General features: G+C 37.2%; 3 protein-coding genes across 4 annotated transcripts; 1 reads left to right on the top strand and 2 right to left on the bottom strand.

Annotated features, from left to right (window-relative positions):
• On the top strand, positions 1-5,017 carry LOC111231670 (cytochrome P450 2K1-like). The gene is made up of 9 exons (XM_022758878.1): positions 1-279; positions 465-627; positions 1,473-1,622; positions 1,720-1,880; positions 2,032-2,211; positions 3,281-3,422; positions 3,512-3,696; positions 4,328-4,469; positions 4,554-5,017. Exons 1-9 carry the CDS (start codon positions 73-75, stop codon positions 4,739-4,741), a joined length of 1,518 nt encoding a protein of 505 aa, XP_022614599.1. The 5' UTR covers positions 1-72; the 3' UTR covers positions 4,742-5,017.
• Positions 5,018-11,039: 6,022 nt separating this feature from the next.
• LOC111231731 lies at positions 11,040-15,550 on the bottom strand. Of its 2 annotated transcripts, XM_022758949.1 has the most exons (7): positions 15,407-15,550; positions 14,205-14,513; positions 13,552-13,842; positions 13,223-13,342; positions 12,264-12,289; positions 11,689-11,760; positions 11,040-11,128 (listed from the first exon to the last, which is right to left on the bottom strand). In XM_022758949.1, exons 1-7 carry the CDS (start codon positions 15,462-15,464, stop codon positions 11,081-11,083), a joined length of 924 nt encoding a protein of 307 aa, XP_022614670.1. In that variant the 5' UTR covers positions 15,465-15,550; the 3' UTR covers positions 11,040-11,080. The 2 variants fall into 2 exon arrangements, with proteins under 2 accessions (XP_022614670.1, XP_022614671.1); XM_022758950.1 differs by lacking the exon at positions 13,223-13,342.
• A 3,302-nt stretch (positions 15,551-18,852) lies between these two features.
• Positions 18,853-21,932, bottom strand: LOC111231723. The gene is made up of 6 exons (XM_022758942.1): positions 21,789-21,932; positions 20,587-20,895; positions 19,922-20,224; positions 19,696-19,782; positions 19,576-19,604; positions 18,853-19,458 (listed from the first exon to the last, which is right to left on the bottom strand). The coding sequence occupies exons 1-6, from the start codon at positions 21,844-21,846 to the stop codon at positions 19,387-19,389; spliced, it is 858 nt and encodes a 285-aa protein (XP_022614663.1). The 5' UTR covers positions 21,847-21,932; the 3' UTR covers positions 18,853-19,386.
• Between the last annotated feature and the right edge of the window lie 1,010 nt (positions 21,933-22,942).

Here is a 22,942-nt window from a genome sequence, read left to right as displayed (position 1 = left end):
TAAAACACTCAGTGCTAAAGGCTGAGACCTATTTGTCAGGACACTAACAGCTTCAGGACATTTTATTTAATCATGGAGATGTTAGATCTATTTCTCCAGACCTTCAGTTCTGTCTCCCTGTTGGGAACTATAATGATCCTGCTGCTCTTCTACCTTGTTTCGACCTTCAGCTTCACCTCCCAGGAGGACAAGAAGGAGCCTCCAGGTCCCAGACCACTTCCCCTGCTTGGTAACCTGCTGCAGCTGGACCTCAAGAGACCCTACGAGACGTTACTGAAGGTAAAGACAGTGACTGGGTCCTTTTCTCTTTCTTGTGTGTCTGCATTTTGGGAAAGTTAGGAGATTTTGGCCAGTTAAGACTTGGTTTTAGGGTTAGGGTTAGGCATTCAGTTGCAACAAAGATAGAAGGACAAGTGTGTGTGTATGTGTTTTAAGAAATATCTTATATATGCTGATGTCCATAGTTTTCCAAGAAATATGGATCAGTGTTCACCATCTATATGGGACCCAAGAAAGTGGTGGTCCTGGCAGGATACAAGACAGTGAAGGAAGCTCTTGTCAACCACGCTGAAGAGTTCGGAGAACGAGCCGAGATGCAAATAATGAAAGATGTTAGTCAAGGACACGGTAAGACCAACACCAAAAAGCTTTTTCTTCTTACTACGTGTGTTGCACCACTCAACCTTTAGACAATGTTCACAGGCTCTAGTTATGATCAGTTACTTATTTAACAAATGCTCATGTAATGATTTCACAATGAAGCCTGTGGTCACGGGAGCATATATACTTGAATTTCACGTTGTCTTCAGAATATCATTACTCTGTGACCATTTCAGCTAGAGATGTGCCGTTTTTTTTCTTCTCAAACTAGATGATCGCTTTCTATCAAGCCCCTCTTCGTCTTTGTGAGTCACTGTTTTCGATCGATAAACCAACATTAAAAGTTACGATTTTTTAAAACCGTTTGTCAGGTGTAAAATACTGCTCCAAAGAATGAGCAGTACTCATGATCATATACAGAAACAAATTGCCTCTAGACCAGTTCAAACAAATATGTAGTACAGTTTTTTGTTTTTCTGTTTGTTTGTTTTATTTGCTATTAACCTGTATTATACTGACCTGAAGTGTTTGTTGAGTGACATATATAATTAGCGGAGATTATGCTCATTCTAAATATGTAAAGCACTTGGTGAAACTTTCAAGAATGACAATTTTATTAGAAAAAATACAAAGGTATGAAAAAGCTAAAAGGAAAAATTGTGGGCCTAATTGGGTTGAATACTTTGCAAGTTATGCAAGAAGCAAGTCAAGGACATGGCAAGATAAGGAAAAAAAGGAAACAAAAAATAGATTTCTATGTTCTATGTTTTAAATCTTTAGCATAAACCATTTAACCATTGGTAAATGATTATAGACTTACCACCGATGATCAGTTACTGATTTAACAAATATGTTGAAATGCTTCGTCTCAGGGGTTTTATGGTCCAATGGAGAATCATGGAAAGAAATGAGGCGCTTTGCTTTGACGAACCTGAGAGATTATGGGATGGGTAAAAAGGCATGTGAGGACAAAATCTGTGAGGAAAGTCAGCAACTTACTGAAGTGTTTAAGAAATTCAAAGGTACGTGTTTTAACCACCTGCATGATAAGTAACACTCTTCAAAAGAATCAGCTATGATTTCAATTTTGGTTGTTGACGTTTGTTTTTCTGTTTGCAGGAGGAGCCTTTGATATGACCCAACCAATAAACTATGCAGTCTCTAATATTATCTGCTCCATGGTCTATGGCAGCAGGTTTGAATATGATGACCCAGAATTTACATCTCTGGTAGATCGAACAAACAAATACACTCTTCTTGTGGGCTCTCCGTCAATACAGGTATCATTTCATATGTTTATGAATCTAAGATTTTCAGGACTGTGATTTAATTACAAATAACAATGTCTTGAAACTAAGCAAAACTGAATGACTTACAAAAGCAAAACCTTCACATTATTTTAAATACTAATGTATATAAATATTTTGATAGGTGTACAACCAGTTCCCATGGATTGGTAGATGGATCGCTAACAGGAAGCTATTCCACAAATTGTATGAAGCCAATAAGAAAATGAACTTGGAGCTGGTCAGACGTCTGAAAGAGACCCTCAACCCACAGATGTGCAGAGGTTTTGTGGATGCCTTTCTAGTCCGCAAGCAACATCTGGAGGTTGGTAATCACCTGCCTATCATAATTTCTATAGTGCTCATTGCTAGCAAATAATTTCCAATTCACACTTCATACCAAGTATGAACTTTGATTCAACATGTAGATGTTCTAGACTTGAGTAGGGATGGAATGTGTTTTCATATTGTCATGTTCTCCTGAGCAGAGAACGAACGCACACCCCCTTTGTAATTGATGTAATCTGAGATTCTGTGTTCCTCGTTTTGACAGCCGGTCACACCCCCTCTGTTTGTGTTAAAATCCGAGTTTCTCTGGTCTTTGTTTTAGTAACCGGTCCACCTGTGCGTGCACGTCAGCACAAGTCAGTTCCTCCATCGTAAAATGTTGGCTCTCAACACCTTTATTAGACACAGGGAACACCTGCGTGCAAGATTGCACAATGAAGCACACGGTGTTCCAGTGAAAGTGATCTTCCTCCACTGAAGAAACCATGTTTTTCATCTAAGGCGTCCAACAAAGAAAGTGACGACCAGAGCATACTGACCATATGGACAACTGGTTCAAATCCTGGTTGGCCGGTGGACTTTCAAAACATCTATAATATTTTCAAAGGTTTTACCGGCTCCATTAGTGTCTTTACTGGCCCTCTCTGTGTGCCAGTCATTCATTCATGTGACTGGCCTCTGCTGATGTACACAGTGCCCATTACCACAGTCGTGCCCCTGGAGAGAAAGATCAGCAGCTACTTGCGAAGATGACTAGCGATACCATGTAGCTTGAGTAGTGCTGCTTTTAACTGCACCAGTAACATCCTGCAGCTCCCGATTAGTGGTCATGTAGACAGTTCAAGGTGTCATGGACATGGGTAGCTCTCCAGTAAAGAGAATCCAGGGATCTTAAAGTGACATCCGCTTGCATCCAAGTTCAAACAGGCAGGAAGTGTCAACAGGTGGGCATAGCTGAACCCAAATGAGGTCAACTCACTTCCTGCAGTTGCTTAACTTTCCATTCAGAGTAATAAGCAGCAAAACCTACACCAAACCAAACAAACAATATCCTCACAGGTAAAGGTCTACTTCAAGATTTCCTTCATTTTTCTCTGTATTTGCAGAAATCTGAGATTACCAACAGTCACTTCCACAATGAAAACCTTTTGATGACAGTTATTCAACTGTTTGGTGCCGGCACTGAAACAACCTCAACTACGATCAGATGGGGGCTCCTGTTTATGACTAAATATCCAAAAATCCAAGGTAACAGACTGTAAACGTGCACAGCTTTCAAACTTAACCACACATTCCAAGCTTCATCATATAAATAAAAGAGATTCCCTCCCTCCCAGACCAGGTCCAGGAGGAGCTGAGCAGGGTGATAGGAAGTCGTCAGGTGCAGGTTGAAGACAGGAAGAACCTGCCCTTCACTGACGCTGTCATCCATGAGACACAGAGACTGGCCAACATCTCCCCCATGTCACTGCCTCACAAAACGAGCCAAGACGTCACCTTCCAGGGTTACTTCATCAAGAAGGTCAGACTTAACAAAACTACTAATATGGAGGATAAAATCCAACAAGCAAGAAAATACAAAATAAATAAAACACGTCAAAAATGTTTGGTAAATTAATTGAATGACACGATGAGTAATAAATGAACAAGATAACAAACAAGCGTAGAGTTGACAGCCACACCAGTAACTGTGAGGCTTTGCTTGGCTGGCTAAATGCTGACGTCAACATGAACAGCTGAAGTTGACAGGACGGTCATTCATTTTAAAGGCATTTGATCAAAAGTCAAAGTATTGGACAATAATATTTTTGACCTGATGATGGCGCCAAATGAAAGGTAACCACTGATATCAGCACCAAGTTGCATTGGAGTCCATCCAATAGTTGTTAGGTCATTTATTTAGAACCAAACATGTGAACCTACTGTCAGTACATTTCATCAGTGTTAAAATAAACGTGATATTTTTCTAATTCTTTTTATCTGTTGAATGATCCTTTTTTGAGACTTATCAATGTATTTGAAAAATTCTATCTTTTTATCTATTAAGTTGTTCAACAAAGTTCTTAAAACGTTTTAATATTTCATCATAATAAATAATTAAAGGATAATATGATGAGTACAGAAAAGCCTCACAGATTTTATGTTGTCCACAGGGGACCACAGTGTATCCTCTCCTCACATCTGTCCTGTATGATGAGAGTGAGTGGGAGAAACCATACTCCTTCTATCCTGCTCACTTCCTGGACAAAGACGGAAAGTTTGTCAAGCGAGATGCATTCCTACCTTTTTCTGCAGGTTTGTGATTTCGAGCGTCTCTTAATGTCAGTGTTCACTTCTACTGGCAGATGACTTGAAGTGTTTCTGTGCTGTCCCTCACAGGTCGCAGGATTTGTCTCGGAGAGAGTCTGGCCAGGATGGAGCTCTTCATCTTCTTCACCACCCTCCTACAGCACTTTCGTTTCACTCCTCCACCTGGAGTTTCAGAGGATGAACTGGATCTGACTGCACACATGGGCCTCAGCCTCAGCCCTTCACCTCATAAACTTTGTGCTGTCCCCTGTATGTGAGGAGGGGGAGGGCTTAGTAATGAAAAACCACAATTGTTTAAAAGTAGTAAGAATATTCAACAACACTAATGTAAGTAAATAGAATAAAATGAACAGCTTTTTTAAAATGTCCCAGCAATGGGCTAATGTCATTGGCAACATACTAGGCCTGCAGAGCAGGTAACAGATTATATGTATTATGATCCAAAATATGGCTGTGTAGTAACTTGTGATGCAAAATGACAATGTCAAATGTTGATGTATTCGTTGACAATAAACAATGCTGCAAATATCTCATGAGATGTCACTTTCTTTATACCACATAGTCTTTAGGAAGTAAAAATGTGCTGCACATAGACCATAAGGGGGTGGTGAGGGTGATGGTGGCCAAATAAAGCAGAGGAGTTTGACCTTCTAAGAGAAGGCTTCATGTCTGATCTATCAAATTATACAAAGCATGCTTTTAAATTATCTTATGGTTATTTCCATTCTTTCCCACACAAGCATTTAAGGCCTCCAGCAGTCTCCAGGCAGCATCTTCTCTAGAACCAACTTCAAAAAGGCCACATGAATCATCTTATGTCTGTAAGAAATTCAAAGGTGAATTTCTTTTTCTTTTCTTATCAAAGGTGTGATTAGCTGCCTTTTAAAACCTGCTGGGATTTTGATTTGTTTTCTCTTGTATAAGGAGAAGCCTTTGATACAGCCCAACAAATGAACTATGCCGTCTCTAATATTATCTTCTCCATTGTACTGTATATGGCAGCAGATTTGAATACAATGACCCAAAGGTTACCTCCATGGTAGACCAAACAAACAAGAGAATTCAACTGGTGGGCTCCCCATCAATACAGGTATCATTCACTGGCATTAAACACATGATACATTAATAATAAGTAATTTTGTTCAAGAAATAGTTTAATTTTTCACTTTTTTAAACAGATGTACAACTTGTTCCAGTGGATCGGCAAATGGGTTGGTGACAGAGAGGAATACCAAAAGATCACTGCCCTCATTGGAAAAGAGAACTTAGCACTGGTCAATCATTTAAGAGAGACCCTCAACCATCAGATGTGAAGAGGCCTTGTGGATGCCTCTCTGGTCCGAGAGCAAAATCTTGAGGTTTGGAAACTTCTATTCTCTTCTATTCTATTCTAATCTATCAAATCTTGATGTCAATACATTCTCAACTGAAAATACATGAAAACTTAATAAAGTGATATGATAACAGTCCTAGGACCAAACAGGTTTGAGCGTGGATTGAACACCAATAGCACTGTATCAAGCTTTTATTTTGGTACTTCCTCTGACCAGTAGTGTGAATTTGCATTAGCTACATATTTAGTTTCACCAAAATTTAGATGTAACATTTAACATTTAGATTTAGATTTAATATTTACATTTAAATTTATTAACATTTAGATTTCATATTTAGAGGTAACATTAACTTTACATCAAAACACTTTTTCAAGAGAAGTAAATATGACAGTTTCAAAATATTGCTGTAAATCTAGTAAAGAAGAGACTTTTTAAAAATTCACTGCACTTTTCTTTAACATTAATTGAAGCTAAATATGTTTAAATATTGCTGTTAATTTTAGTATGCATCACTTTACACTCAGCTCTTCATGTCCAATGTCTTTTTAGTTAAAGGTTCTGTAAACAATCGTCACTGCCACTAGATGTCGCACTAAACCACCAGTATCTCACATCAAAACAAATGCAACACACAATCTGGCTACACTTCAGTCACACCTCATCACTACCTAGTGAAATGTAACAATGTTTTTGGTCAGATTTACCTGAATAACTGTGGGGAAACATCTTTACCTGCAGCAATCTGGGATTAATAACAGTCACTTCCACAATGAAAATCTTAAGGTGACAGTCCTGAATCTCTTTGCTGCTGGCACTGATACAACAGCAACTACACTGAGATGGGGACATCTGCTGATGGCCAAGTATCCAGGAATACTGGGTAAGGAGCTGCAGATGTGTTTCACCAACAAAAGAATAATCAGCATAAAAACAGATATACAAAATATAAGACTACGGGTCTACACCACACTAGTGGTTCCCAGAGGCTATACACAGACACAGCAGGGCTTTAAGCTAAATGATAAAATTGGTATGTTAGCACGGTCACAATGACATTGCTAACATGTTAATATTTTGCAAGTGTAATGTTCACCATGATCGCCATCTTTGGCGTGTTAGCATCACTTTAAGGATGTAAAAATCAAAAATTGACCAAACAATGGCGTTAGAGGAAAGGTCATGAGATCAACAAAGTTATTACAAGTAATGTATCACAAGCTGTTGAATTATTACATTACATTACAAATACAATTGGCACAACTCTCTGGTCACAACAATCGCCAAGCAGCCTGCATGGCCCAAACTCATAGCCCCCAACTTCCTCTGGGATAAATGAAAGCTTCCTGTGGAAGTGGACAAGGGTTACAGCCGGGGGCTCCCACTTCAATCTTGCTACATGTTACTTCAGGCAACCACCCAACCATCTGATCCAGCTTATCAAACCAATGAGGTGAAAGGGTTATTGCCTTTCATGCCATTGCACACTAAAAAAAATTTTTTTCAAGGCAAACAGTTGGAGTTGTGGTGAAGCTGGTAGAAACTGAGTGTAAGGCCAATAGAACAGTTTGCATTGACATGGACTGAAGTGAGTTTGCTGCATGTCTGAACATCTCAGTTTGAACCTGGCAGTGTCCTAACAATGGCGACGTGAGATAAAGATGAGGCAGCAGATTCTTCACCAGAGACCATGACCTGATGTCCATGTTTGAAATTTTAGAGATAAAGATCCTGTCGTTTTAAATGTTTGCTGTGTTTACCGCAACCAAACATCCTCACTGCTACAAAAATTCACCGTCCAACTTGAGAAAGTATGTCGACCTATACAACGTTTGTTTAATTCCATATAAACCTTTAAACACAGCTTGTAGTAGTTGCCGTTTTTATACTGTGGTTAGTCAAATGATTTACGGTCATGTCTACAGGCTTTGTATCATATTCTACAAGCTTTTTATTCTACAGTCAGTTCATTCAGTAGGCTGTTTCAGAGTCATTAGGTTCTCTAAATGTGGAACAAAACAACGTGTTAACATAAAAAATGTACTTTTGAATACTTAAATATTTTAAAATCAAGTACTAAATCCATTATTTGAAAGTTAAAATCTGACAGAACTTTCATTAGTATTGGAGTCATGTTTGACCCGGAGGATCTGTACTTTGACTACAGTAAAGGAGCTGTCGACTTCATCCACCTCTGAACACAGGCAAACAGCCAACTGGTGACAAAGTGTAGAGACCAGGATGAGACAGCAATAAAGCTGAACACATACAGATCAAAGATCATTTTAATTCTGCTGACTACATTTGAAGGACACTGATAAGAGCTGTCCAGCCTCCTCCAAAACCAGCAGGGTTAACCTCCAAAAGAGAGCTTACATGTGAAATAACACTTCGTTTATGATGGTTTATGTATTAAAAAATGTGCCTGGCAGTTTTAGAGCCACCTGCACTGACGGTTGCTAAAGGAAGTATAATGACACAACAGGGAGGAACCTGAAACTGTCTCTTTCTTCATCCTCCAAAACCACACTGTAAGACCCTACTGTTGGACATGTAATAACTGCCCTGTTCAAAGTGTGGGAAAGCAGAACAACAGCAAGTGCAGTAAATAGATAGACATACTTACCTATATAACAAGAATATCACCTTGATGCTTAGTTTCTGGGGCAAAGTGCTTTGTAGGATGTATGGGATTTGTGGGTCTAAGGATAGAAGGCGCTGTGTGTTCTACATATGCTGCTTTAAAAACTTGTAAAATTTGATATGATAATTGCCTCCTAAAAAAATCTCCAATTTCCAGATGCATTTCGATGCATTTTTCATCCTTTGCCTTTTCTGACATCTTCTGTCTATAAATACAAATCACCAGAGGATGAATCACCAACTACCTGACCACTGGTCAATCAAACAGTTACAATTACATTAGAAGCACTTTATAATGGAATATAATTTAGCAACGATTATTTTGATCTTGATGTGTTGAATGACACTCAGATTTCACCTTTTAGAGGCAAGACACATCACAACATTTCCCAGTGTCACATGTGCTTATTGACTGGTTTTCCAACAACAGAGCTCATGAATGTATTTGTGGTTTAGCAGCTGACTCTCAGATGTCATGACATCAGATTGTCTTTGAACACACCACCAAGGAGATTCATTGAAAGATGAAACTTGAAACATGAACATGAAAACAAGCCCACAGGTCGTCTGTGCAGCAGGTTATTATGACCCATGGTTACATTTTGTTGCTAGACGACATCTAGTGGACGTAGTAATTATTACACGAGCAAAGGGAAAAGTGTAGTGACATAGTATGAAGAGCGACAAAGTTGTTTTTATTGTAAACGACCACAAAGATCGTCTAATGTTGAGGAAGTACTTATTTTAACCCAAACCATGATCTTTTCCTAAACCTAACCAAGACCATCATGATACCAAAATTATGATCGATAAGAAACCTGCCTAAATATCTTGATACCAATACTGAAACAATGCCACGGCAAAAACCTAAATCATCAGGAAAAGTAATGTAATAGATGACAAAACATGGAACTTAAGTTCTTATTTTAATTAATATAAATTATGGTAATGTTTCAACACTTTAATATTTCAGTTTAATAGCCTTTGTGCAGTGTAAACTACTTTTGAGAGAGCCTGTTCTCATTAATTGTAATTTTTAAATCTAATTTGACAAGATAGAAAACTAGAAAATGCGCTCAGTAGACGTCTGCCAAGGAGGTGTATTGAGTCATTTGTATTCAGTCTACTACTGTAGTTGCAGGCTAATTATCTATATATTATTACAGTTATTGTCATTTATGTTTATTTTCATGCCCAATAAAAAATTTTATGTGCTGTTAAGTGTTTTCTAGTTCGTTTTTTCATAGGTGTGTTTTTGACCATGAATTAGTAGATCTATAACATTAATAATTGGATTTTTGTAAATAATTAGATCAAGGTCAGTCTTATTATAGCTTTTTACAAGGTTTGCAGCAATCTGATGCCCCCTGAGTTTATGTGATTTCTTTAAAAGTTAACCTTATATTTGCAACTACATATGACTTATTAAACAGTGTTTAATAAGACTCAGTACACATCCTTGACGGAGGCCTAGAGCATTTTCTAGTAATAGAAATAATTATTGACAAAAATGTACATGCCATGATTTCCATTACCAGTACTTATTGAGTATATATTGATCATTTGTGGTTGGGGGGCTTTATGGTGTCTGTGGGCTTGCCCTGATTGTCGGCTAAGTGATAACGCCATATTTCGCTTTGTGCGTCGTCTTTGTAGACAAGTCGTGGATGTGTATTTTCACTTGTATTTGCAGCTATTTCTCTTGTTTTGTCTTCATAAGAAGTGCAGCGTGAATATGAGAGAAAAAAAACGGTTGGCACGCTCACGGCAGGAGCGGAAGCAGATGACCAAGTTCCAGTTCCGCCATAGGGGCGCTATTTGAGGAGACACTCCTATCAGAGGTTGACAAAAACAACCTGTGTGGTTGTTCAGGTTGGAGAACTGGTTGATAAAATATATATATACTGTTGGGAGTATCGTAATCAATATTCACAAGTCTATAAATTGAATCAAAGATTTAGAAAATAAGTTGTAAAAACTGGTGATTTCAGGCTTGAAACTTAAAAAAAGGACTTACAAGCTAAAACACATAACAATGGAGAACAATATCCGATCAACCTTTTTTTAATGCATATTATTGCAGTGCTAATACAATATGACACTAAAGAAAATGGTCAAATAAAAACATAAAGGGAAGGGAACCCTTGGATGCTACAATACGCAACAACTCTTGACTGTTCAGGATGGTTATTATTAGTTGCAGCACTGAACTGATGGACTGGACTGAAATATTTCTAATAACTGTAAATGCTTTGTGTTTGCTCGTCAAGCACTACGAACTTTCACTTGTGGTAACAAACAATCATGTTCTGAATTGTAGTTTACAGTTTGTCTTCATGCATTTACCTCCCTGCACTGATGCAGGTAATGTAATAAATCACCAGGTCCCTCCACCATCAGTGTGCTGTTTGTAAGAACAACCATCTTACTGCTGACAAAAGCAAACCATACACAACTGCTTGACATTTGATAGAAACACTGAGACACAAATGTGACTTTCCACTCTCTGACATATACAGAAAACACTGGCACCGGGTTTTATACATACACTGACCTCTCCTTTATTTTGGTAGCTGACATTGCTATTGAAGCTGCTGGGATGGGATCATATGTCTGTCTTCATCACAGAGTCTTGATGGTAGAATACGTCACATTCTCCTCCTGTTTGACCTGGACACAAACCAGAGGTTTTACATGATTCAGACCATTAACTACATATCATATAATCTTAATTACTCAAATACACAGGAAGCTTGTGGGGTTTTTCTATTTTCAGGTACTGTGTAAGTCATTGGTTTTCATTCACATCGGGGCAGTTTATGAAAAAGACACTTCTCCAGAGTCCCTCTATGGCCGTACGTAGATGACACCAACATCTGATTGTTAGACATCTCCTAATTTCATGTCAAAGGTGTTGGATGGAGTTGAGGTCAGGGCTCTGTGCAGGCCACTGTTTCTTCGACCTGGCTTTGTGCACAGGGCTGTTGTCATGTAGAAACAGGAATGAGCCGCACACAAACCATGACCGCAAAATTAAAAACACAAAATTGTTTTTAATATAATTTCAAGAAGTTGCACAAAAATATGTAAGCAGGTGAGTACATTTTGCACATAATAAGTAATAAATAAGAATTTTGATAATATACTCTACCCAAACCAAATTGAGGATTAAGTCATTATACCCATAGAAAACCACATTGGAGTAAGATAAGAGGGATAAAGTGACTCACCCTTCTCTCGGGGGAGGCTCTTTGATTATCATGGCTGACAGTGATGTAGGTCAGATTAACCTCTGGCTCGTCCTGAGTGCAACAACACACTGGTTATAAAGTGTAAACACATAACACAGCTTCTGCCACCAGGTGGAGCACTGAGCACAAATATACATCATTTTCTGTGTTTTTATTTTAATTTGATAAAAGAAAACAATCTTAAAAACGTTGATGGATTTTACACAGATTCTGCTGAGTTTCATGTAAATCATGTTTTTGTTACTTTACATGCACCAACATTAATGACAAATACCATAATATGAAGGTCCAGGCATCAGGGTTAAAATATAGTTTACTAAAGAGAGCATCAAGCCTTCTTCATGTCCTAATTCAGCAAAAAGTAAGGCAACATAATTCATCAGTCAGTTTGTCAACAAGCATATTGATGGATGGATGTACAGTTACTATTGTGTGAGTCCATATAAGTACATTTATAAAGTACATGTTTGTGAGGTCGCTGAATGTGTATTTCTCCAGTGATTTCATCATATAAAATAAAATATTAGACACGTGTGAAAATACATTTTACTCACACTGTGGTGGATTGGTTTTCGACCACCTGGAACAAAAGGTAAAATTTCAATGATTCATCTTCACATAATCATTGTGTACATTTCGCTCATCATATTATTGTTTATGCCAGCCATGGAAAGTGTTTGTTTTGATGGGCCTTCATAAATCACTGCTTCTTCTTCCTGACGAGTTACAAGCTACAACTACCTCAGATTAAATATGTTTCTTCCATTGATTAGCACAATAAGACGCTCTGAGCGTTCTGTTGATAATTTATCATATCACTGACATGGTGAACATTGAGTCTTTACTCAGAGTGCAATTTTAAACTGATCTAAATCCTGTACAATTAAATGGAATATAGCTACACTTACTACATGAATATGATTATTATCATCTTGATTATTATTATTATTATTATATATTATTACATTATTATTGTGTTATATTACTAGCATCATGTATGATTATTATTATTATTACTACTATTATTATACTGTCTGTTTATATGTGTACATAGAAATATTCATACCATTCTGCTATTATAACGATGTTTATCTCATTGCCACTATATACTTTGTTACTATTATTTGATATGATTGTTATCATTATTATCATTATTATTAGTAGCCTATTATTACTATTATTATCATTATTGTATACTACCAACTCTCACTAGAACATCCTATAATGCGAACACACACCTCAAATCTCATTTTTATACACTGTTATGTTTTATGGTCACAATGTCTTCTGAGTTATTTTCTGTTTGTCACCTTGTTTTTCACCATTAAAAAAAGAAAGAAGTTAGCACGCTAAAAAAGCTAACCAGAAGCTGTTCAAATCGTATAATCGTGAAATAACTGTCGTATCTCTGAGTTCGTTACTGTTTAACATGAGATGTTATAACATAACTCATATCAGTTCATACTGTATTATATATTTAAACTAATGTTGTACAGTATTCTGTTTAACTGACCCTCTGTCACTTTGGTTCTTTTCCTGCATTTGATAAGAACAACAGTGACGACGACCAGAACCACCAGCACCACCAGCACCACCACCTCAACCACTGCAGCGTTGATGATGTAGAGCGCATCTGTTTTCAGAGCAAACACAGACACCTTCCTCTTAAATACATCATCTAATTAATTATTACTTGATTAATTATTGATTAATAATTGATTACATTATTGATTTGTCGAAGTTACATAATAAACATAAAAATAATCAGACACCATTTTTGGTCAAATTATTTTTGTCTCATCCTAATTTAAGTTTTCTTACTGATTGTGTGTTATCTCTTACCTGTGATGAAAGGTGTGAAGTCAGTCTGTATCATCACACTGTTTCTCTCATCAACAAACTGGCAGGTGTATTTCTTGTTGTCTCCACTGTGACGCTTCACTTTCAGAACAGAGACACAGACCGTGTGGTGGACAGAGTCATTCTGGATACCAGGCAGCTCAGCTTCTGTCTCATCCACCCAGCGGATTCTGTTCTTTTCACAGAGAGAGAGATCTCTGTATTTCAACAGAGAGCAGCGTAATGTCACGTCATCGTCTCTCTGCTGATCAGCGTCTGGTGGAGATGGAGAGACTGAGAGAAAACATCATCACTCTTAACTTTGTACAAAATGTGCTATAAACTTTATTTTACTCTTTTGTTCTTGTTTTACTGAGTGATTTTCCTCATGAAACAGATTTAACATGTGACTAAAGATATGACAGTGGACTGAATCTGATGGATCAAGACCCTTCAATGGTGTTTCAACACTCAACAACAAGAACTCAACAAGGAAATAAAATGTAAAAGGAAACCTGTCGAGAGAATTCATCAGAAACTTCATTTAAATCACTTGTCATTTGCAGTCATTTGTGACACTGCATTTCATGTCATTTGTTTTCATGAAAACAGAGTCAGAGTTTAATGTAAAGAATTTTCATAGAAATGAGACTCACTTGTCAGAATATTTAGAAACACTGATGACTCGACGTGGCTGGTCTTCCCCTGCCGACAGTTGTAAACACCAGCATCCTCAGCAGTGATGTTGCTGATGAGCAGAGAGCAGTTACTGTCAAGTCTCACTCTCGCAGCTTGAGCTGAGTTCATCACAACATTTCCTCTCTCAACCTCAAGTATACTGTGAGACTGCTGTCTGTTGAATAACCAGTAAACACTGGAACATGTATCAGATGATGACACACTGTCACATGGCAGGATGACATCATCTCCAGGTCTGTTGTAGAAATATTTCTCACTGATGCCTGCTGCAAAGTAAAGAAAACATATTTTGTAAACTTCATCATCATCTGCAATCACAGTAAAACATTTTACAAAACATAAAGTATCATGGACTTTAACATTTGCAGCCACAGAGCAGGAACATGACAACCAACCCCCCCTAGTGGCTGACGACATATCAGAGAATAACTTCATAATCATGTACAGTAACAATCACGAGCTGTTGGAATATATCACGTTTAATCTGCTGATCTGATGTTATTGTCTCTATGTGTTCACTCTTATTTACACTGTATTTAGAAAATATGTGCAACTCATTTGTACTGTAGGTATTTGAATATTCTGTCAGATTGGAAGACAAAGGTTAAAGGAAGACAAAGACCACTGGATGTTGGCAGAGACGAACAACTTAGAGAATCCTCAATAGAAAAGTCTGTGACGTCAAAGATGGCGGTTGTGTGACACATATCCCGACCCCTCCACCAAGGAGCCAATTGTGTTGTTGCACTGATGCAACAGCAAAACTGAGTTTCACAACAGTTTCAGCTGAAGTGGTGAAGGAAAGAGCAACAACAACAACAATAATAAACTAATATAACAATGATAAAAATAGTTGGACTTTGATGTTGTCCTGAGGAGACTATTTGTTTTGTTTGACACTATCTTCATCTTTTAAGTCTTTATATTTGAGAATCGATCTAAACCTGACTGACACATATTTGCTACACTTTACTTTTCTCACAGTTTTACAGGCTTTTTACAAGCTTATCAAACATTATCTAAATGGTCTTCAAGGCAGGAAAATTGTGGTTTTCTAAACTGACAGCAGATTTACACACAAACTTTTATTTAATAGCAATAAATATTTAACATTTCTGTGAAATTCTGATGAACATTTAATGAGAAAACAGAGCTTTACCTTCAGACTGGAGCAGAAAAATGAAGATTAAAACCAATAGAGCCATTGTGTGTCCCATCTCTGTCAACAGGCAGAAGTTGTGTGAAGCTTTGGTCTCTGCTACAGACCTGTGTGTTACGGTGCAGGTTCCTTTTTGAAGTTGACTTCCTGTATAAAAATATAACGTCAAACAGCATCACCAGGCAGCTTATCGTAGTTCTTGATTGTTAGGGTTACATCACATCGTCTCAACAGGCTGCACACCACAGCCACTATTCAAAGACACTTGTGTTTTGCAAACTGCAGTTGTGTCAGATTGAACATTACAAAGAAAATTAGAAATTCCATTTTAAGAGCGTTTGACTTCCTTGCTTTGACGTGTTTCTTGGACAGACTTACTCAGATTGAACTAATACATTGTTTGAAATGACTGAAGGAACATTTTAAATGATTTGGAGATAGTGCACAGTAATGGATATATTGAATTAGATTAGTAGAATAAAATAGAAGACAAACACGTGGCGAAATGGAATAAAACAGCAGTGAAAATTACACTTGCCTGTCTGCTGCCACAACTTGTGCTTCTTGTTTCATCGATCACTGATGCCGGGCGCCCCCCTGTGGTTAAATCATGTTGCTTCAGGAATATGGTAGTTCAGTGGTTGAAAAAATGTAGTGCCAAATGAAAGTGCTGTTTTCACGGGAAGATGAACCGGAACAGATTGTTTCGGTGGGCGTCTTTTAAATGTGCCTCAAACTTTTATTCTGCTGGCCCCGCCCACAGTAACACATCGGCCTGTTTGTGTACAGGTGCTGCAGGTAGGGTCTCTTAACTGGGAGCATGCTGATATGAATCTAGTGCAGGTAACACTCTTCACTATGGATGAATACCTCATACAACCCAACATCAAATAATCCAAACTATCCCTTTAATCCATCAAAATAAAACATTTTTAACATTAGCATTTTGTGATTTCAAGCTCCTCCTTGTATACAAAGACCTTAATGGGCAAGAACCAAGCTACATCGCTAACTCCCTGGTTAACTATGTCCCTCCGAGAAAACTGAGGTCATCTACTGCTGCTTTACTGAAGGTTCCCAACAACAGCCTTCGTCAGTTACAGCCCAAAGCTTTGGAACACACCACCTATAGATATCAGATATAGATACCTATAGATATCAGATATACTGTAGATACATAGATATCAGATATAAATTCCTATAGATATCAGATGTAGATTCCTATAGATATCAGATATAGATACCTACAGATGTCAGATATAGATTCCTATAGATGTCAGATATAGATTCCTATAGATATCAGATATAGATTCCTATAGATATCAGATATAGATTCCTATAGATGTCAGATATAGATTCCTATAGGTATCAGATATAGATACCTACAGATGTCAGATATAGATTCCTATAGATGTCAGATATAGATTCCTATAGATATCAGATATAGATAAGCTTTGGAACACACCACCTATAGATATCATATATAGATACCTATAGATATCAGATATACTGTAGATACATAGATATCAGATATAGATTCCTATAGATATCAGATATAGATTCCTATAGATGTCAGATATAGATTCCTATAGATGTCAGATATAGATTCCTATAGGTATCAGATATAGATACCTACAGATGTCAGATATAGATTCCTATAGATGTCAGATGTAGATTCCTATAGATATCAGATATAGATATCAGATATAGATACCTATAGATATCAGATACAGATAAATAAATATCAGATATAGATACAAAGATATCAGATATAGATATCTATAGATATCAGATATAGATACATAGATATCAGATATAGATACAAAGATATCAGATATAGATACATAGATAATAGATTTAGATTCCTATAGATGTCAGATATAGATTCCTATAGATATCAGATATAGATACATATATATATGAGATATAGATAAAGATATCAGATATAGATACATAGATATCAGATATAGATACCTATATATCAGATATAGATAAAGACATCAGACACAGATACATAGATATGTGATATAGATACCTATAGATATAAGATATAGCTACATAGATATCAGATATAGATACATAGATATCAGATATATATACCTATAGATATCGGAGAGGCTAGCTCACGAAGTATTTTTAACAGAAAGCTTAAAACGTATTTCTTCACTCTCGCCTTTCACTAGCTCTGAAATTTAGCACTTTGCACCACATTTATGCTCAGCACTTCTTTTAAATGTCTGCTTTTTTTAATGATTTATTATTTTATTTCATTTTGCATTAATGTTTTTAATGTGAAGCACTTGGTGCAGGTCATATCTTTGTTTTAAAGCACTTTGTGCTACATTTCTAGTATGAAAGGTGCTGTACAAATAAAATGTATTATCATTATTACAGTGTAGACACTTTCCTTCTCTAATAATGAACATTGATAAGGGATTTCTTACCAAAGTAACAAAGTGCAGTTCTCTCCAGAAGCCTTGAAATGGTGGCAGCATGGCGCCATGAGGAAACTATAGTAGAGAAATCTTTGAGTGCGTTGTATTTCTACCACTCATGTAAACATGTTCAGCACACGCAGCACACAGAAATCATCACCTTATTTTAACAACCAGCATAAATTTCACAGAGGTTCGTTGTCGTTACAGCTTCAACTACATTTCCCACGAAAACACTAATCTCTCAGGGTTGTAATGAGCAGCGCTAGCTTGATCGGCGGCATTAGCCGTTAGCATTTCACTCGTGAAATAAACTTCACACATCTGAAGGTCTCAACTCACCAAGTCACGGTAAAAACCTGACGTTTACTCCGTCGAGGAGAAATAAAAGTCGTGTGTCGCTGTCTAACAACTTTTCAGTCTAAAAATGGCGGGGAAAATATAAAAGTATTTTCCCTCCGTTCTCTCCCTCCTCACTCTGTGTGCACTTCACGGCACACTCCGGAAAAAGCGGCACTTCCTGTCATTACACTCTAAACAGCTGTATCACAGATTAATGATCTCATTAAAACTTTCTTTCTAAACAAACAATTACATGAACAATGAAATTAACACTTCCATAACATAACAAAATATACTGTATTTCTTATGAATATCTCTATGACACAATATTGAACGATATAAACATGTTCAGTAGCCCTCTATACTGATCGGGTTACAACTACATGGAGTGTATAGTGACTGAAGTATCAGTGTCTTTGGCTACAAGACTGAAAAACACTCCTACTGGTCTTCATTGTAAGGAGAGGATTAGTTTTTGCCCTGACAGAGTTACTCCCTTTGGTATGTAGCTACAATAAGTCTTGAGCCTTTGTTGACCATTTATATTCACAAAAAGCTTTAACACACTATAGTAAAAAGAAAATTCAGGAAGTCATAATAGGTCATCTTTAATGTTTTAATGAATAATTTAGACAAAAGGAAGAGCAAGGTATTTCATCTATAGAGCACATTTCTTTGGTTCAAAGGTTGAAATATTATACAGGTATATACACTTTTGACACTGTAGAAGGTTGATGTAGGTAATGTTCATGAGCATGTCATTTTAACAAAGCATCAAGTTAAGATGGTTTAAAGAAGCAACATGAAGCTGAAGTTGAACTCTTCAGCAGCCAATCTGACCAAAGATTACTTGAAGCAAAGTGGACACAGTTACAGGCTTGACAGCAGCTTCTATTACACAGAGACTAAATGTGACGAAGGATCTAAAACCCTAAATTGTACGCAGTATAGGCTTCTGCTATGGAGGAGTTAAATGTCACTTTGCCGACAGTTTGTTGCTAGGAAACCCGCAAGATGGTGCTGTTGTTCCTCGATGCCTCCAGCTCTCAGTGACAGTAGCAGACTATAGTCATGGTGAGCTGTAGCTCAGGATCAGAAGTGCTGAAGTGTAAACATGGCTTTGAATTTATTTCTTTTATAACTTAGTGAAATGACTGAACATTCGACCGTCTCGTGAGTTGAAGTTGGTGTGGAGGTTGTTGATCAGTGCTGTTGGCTCGTAGCAGCAACTGCTTCTACGTTTTCATACTTGACTTTGCCGCCTTCTTTATTCACCTGTGAAATACAACACAACGAAAAATAGATTCAGGAAAACTGTTTCCACCAGAGAGATATAACAGACAGAGAGATAACAACAACAAACTGAAATAATATTTGTTTCTTTTCACCCACGTTGTTTTCAGCAAGTGATGCCAGGTTGGCTGGAAAATATATAAAGAAGTACAAGTTAGTTCAAAATCCAAATTTAAAGATTTATGTTAAGCAGCTCTTGTATTATGATCAGACTCTCACCTCTGTCTCTGTGGAGAAGAAAAACAGCAATCAGGAAAAGTCCCGTAAATCTCAGAGACAACATGATGAAGCTCAGAGGAGAGCAACCTGTCAGTTAATAATAAAGTACAATATTTAATAATCTCCTGAACATCATGTTACACATTTACGATATTGGTGTTATAAAAATATTCTATCTCAACCAAGATGCAGAGCTTTGTATCTTGCAGGCTGCATATTATCTCACCTGAATTAGGTTCCTTGATCAAAGGTGTGAAGTCAGTCTGTATCATCACACTGTTTCTCTCATCAACAAACTGGCAGGTGTATTTCTTGTTGTCTCCACTGTGACGCTTCACTTTCAGAACAGAGACACAGACCGTGTGGTGGACAGAGTCATTCTGGATACCAGGCAGCTCAGCTTCTGTCTCATCCACCCAGCGGATTCTGTTCTTTTCACAGAGAGAGAGATTTCTGTATTTCAACAGAGAGCAGCGTAATGTCACGTCATCGTCTCTCTGCTGATCAGCGTCTGGTGGAGATGGAGAGACTGAGAGAAAACATCATCACTCTTAACTTTGTACAAAATGTGCTATAAACTTTATTTTACTCTTTTGTTCTTGTTTTACTGAGTGATTTTCCTCATGAAACAGATTTAACATGTGACTAAAGATATGACAGTGGACTGAATCTGATGGATCAAGACCCTTCAATGGTGTTTCAATACTCAACAACAAGAACTCAACAAGGAAATAAAACGTAAAAGGAAACCTGTCGAGAGAATTCATCAGAAACTTCATTTAAATCACTTGTCATTTGCAGTCATTTGTGACACTGCATTTCATGTCATTTGTTTTCATGAAAACAGAGTCAGAGTTTAATGTAAAAAATTTTCATAGAAATGAGACTCACTTGTCAGAATATTTAGAAACACTGATGACTCGACGTGGCTGGTCTTCCCCTGCCGACAGGTGTACCAACCAGCATCCACAGCAGTGATGTTGCTGATGAGCAGAGAGCAGTTACTGTCAAGTCTCACTCTCGCAGCTTGAGCTGAGTTCATCACAACATTTCCTCTCTCAACCTCAAGTATACTGTGAGACTGCTGTCTGTTGAATAACCAGTAAACACTGGAACATGTATCAGATGATGACACACTGTCACATGGCAGGATGACATCATCTCCAGGTCTGTTGTAGAAATATTTCTCACTGATGCCTGCTGCAAAGTAAAGAAAACATATTTTGTAAACTTCATCATCATCTGCAATCACAGTAAAACATTTTACAAAACATAAAGTATCATGGACTTTAACATTTGCAGCCACAGAGCAGGAACATGACAACCAACCCCCCCTAGTGGCTGACGACATATCAGAGAATAACTTCATAATCATGTACAGTAACAATCACGAGCTGTTGGAATATATCACGTTTAATCTGCTGATCTGATGTTATTGTCTCTATGTGTTCACTCTTATTTACACTGTATTTAGAAAATATGTGCAACTCATTTGTACTGTAGGTATTTGAATATTCTGTCAGATTGGAAGACAAAGGTTAAAGGAAGACAAAGACCACTGGATGTTGGCAGAGACGAACAACTTAGAGAATCCTCAATAGAAAAGTCTGTGACGTCAAAGATGGCGGTTGTGTGACACATATCCCGACCCCTCCACCAAGGAGCCAATTGTGTTGTTGCACTGATGCAACAGCAAAACTGAGTTTCACAACAGTTTCAGCTGAAGTGGTGAAGGAAAGAGCAACAACAACAACAATAATAAACTAATATAACAATGATAAAAATAGTTGGACTTTGATGTTGTCCTGAGGAGACTATTTGTTTAGTTTGACACTATCTTCATCTTTTAAGTCTTTATATTTGAGAATCGATCTAAACCTGACTGACACATATTTGCTACACTTTACTTTTCTCACAGTTTTACAGGCTTTTTACAAGCTTATCAAACATTATCTAAATGGTCTTCAAGGCAGGAAAATTGTGGTTTTCTAAACTGACAGCAGATTTACACACAAACTTTTATTTAATAGCAATAAATATTTAACATTTCTGTGAAATTCTGATGAACATTTAATGAGAAAACAGAGCTTTACCTTCAGACTGGAGCAGAAAAATGAAGATTAAAACCAATAGAGCCATTGTGTGTCCCATCTCTGTCAACAGGCAGAAGTTGTGTGAAGCTTTGGTCTCTGCTACAGACCTGTGTGTTACGGTGCAGGTTCCTTTTTGAAGTTGACTTCCTGTATAAAAATATAACGTCAAACAGCATCACCAGGCAGCTTATCGTAGTTCTTGATTGTTAGGGTTACATCACATCGTCTCAACAGGCTGCACACCACAGCCACTATTCAAAGACACTTGTGTTTTGCAAACTGCAGTTGTGTCAGATTGAACATTACAAAGAAAATTAGAAATTCCATTTTAAGAGCGTTTGACTTCCTTGCTTTGACGTGTTTCTTGCACAGACTTACTCAGATTGAACTAATACATTGTTTGAAATGACTGAAGGAACATTTTAAATGATTTGGATGAACAGATAGTACACCAATGTCATATCCAACATATGAGTATTTCATTTCACTTTTAAAAATGCTAAGTCACATTTGGTAAATAAACCAAATGCAAATTCTGCTCCGTTGTCTTTGTATATGAGAAAAGTAGCTCATATACCAGTTTTCAACATCCTTACCATCACACTTAATGTGTAACTTACTTACATATATTAAAATATGTTAAATATTAATCTTCAGTCAGATGACTGTTGCCGGATGGTAAACTGTATCTCAGGTTGGGTTTCCATCCAAATGTTGTGCAAATGTTAAAAAGAATGAGTTCATGAGTTAGATTGATAAAAAGTTGGTGGTGCTTTTTCTCCAGTGGTCTCCATTAAACCACTGAAGAAGAAAGTGCTGTGAGATGAAATGAGTAATTAAAAAAAGGACCAGTCAAACCTGAAATGGTGCAAAACATAATACACAATACACAACATTGACATTTGTTTGTTTCCTGAAGTACGTTTATCTACAAAGTCTGTTTCCACTTTGTCTCACTTTATTTTTCATTTCAATTAACCAACTTTTCCACGTCAGCCAGTGTTTTTTAATGGAAATTAAAAAAAAAACAAAAAAAAAACAACATTGGCTGAGGTTGGTTTCTTTGTGTGTTTTTATCATTGATTATTATTCTCTGCACTTTAGAGTGACGAGAACCTGGTTCTCAAATATAACTCACACATATCAGATAATAT

The sequence above is a fragment of the Seriola dumerili genome, unplaced genomic scaffold (assembly GCF_002260705.1).
Source record: "Seriola dumerili isolate Sdu_G_001 unplaced genomic scaffold, Sdu_1.0 BDQW01000312.1, whole genome shotgun sequence".
In the NCBI taxonomy this organism is placed as follows: domain Eukaryota; kingdom Metazoa; phylum Chordata; class Actinopteri; order Carangiformes; family Carangidae; genus Seriola; species Seriola dumerili.
The sequence above is the reverse complement of the archived record's forward strand: the minus strand, read 5'-3'. Positions and strand labels throughout refer to the sequence as shown.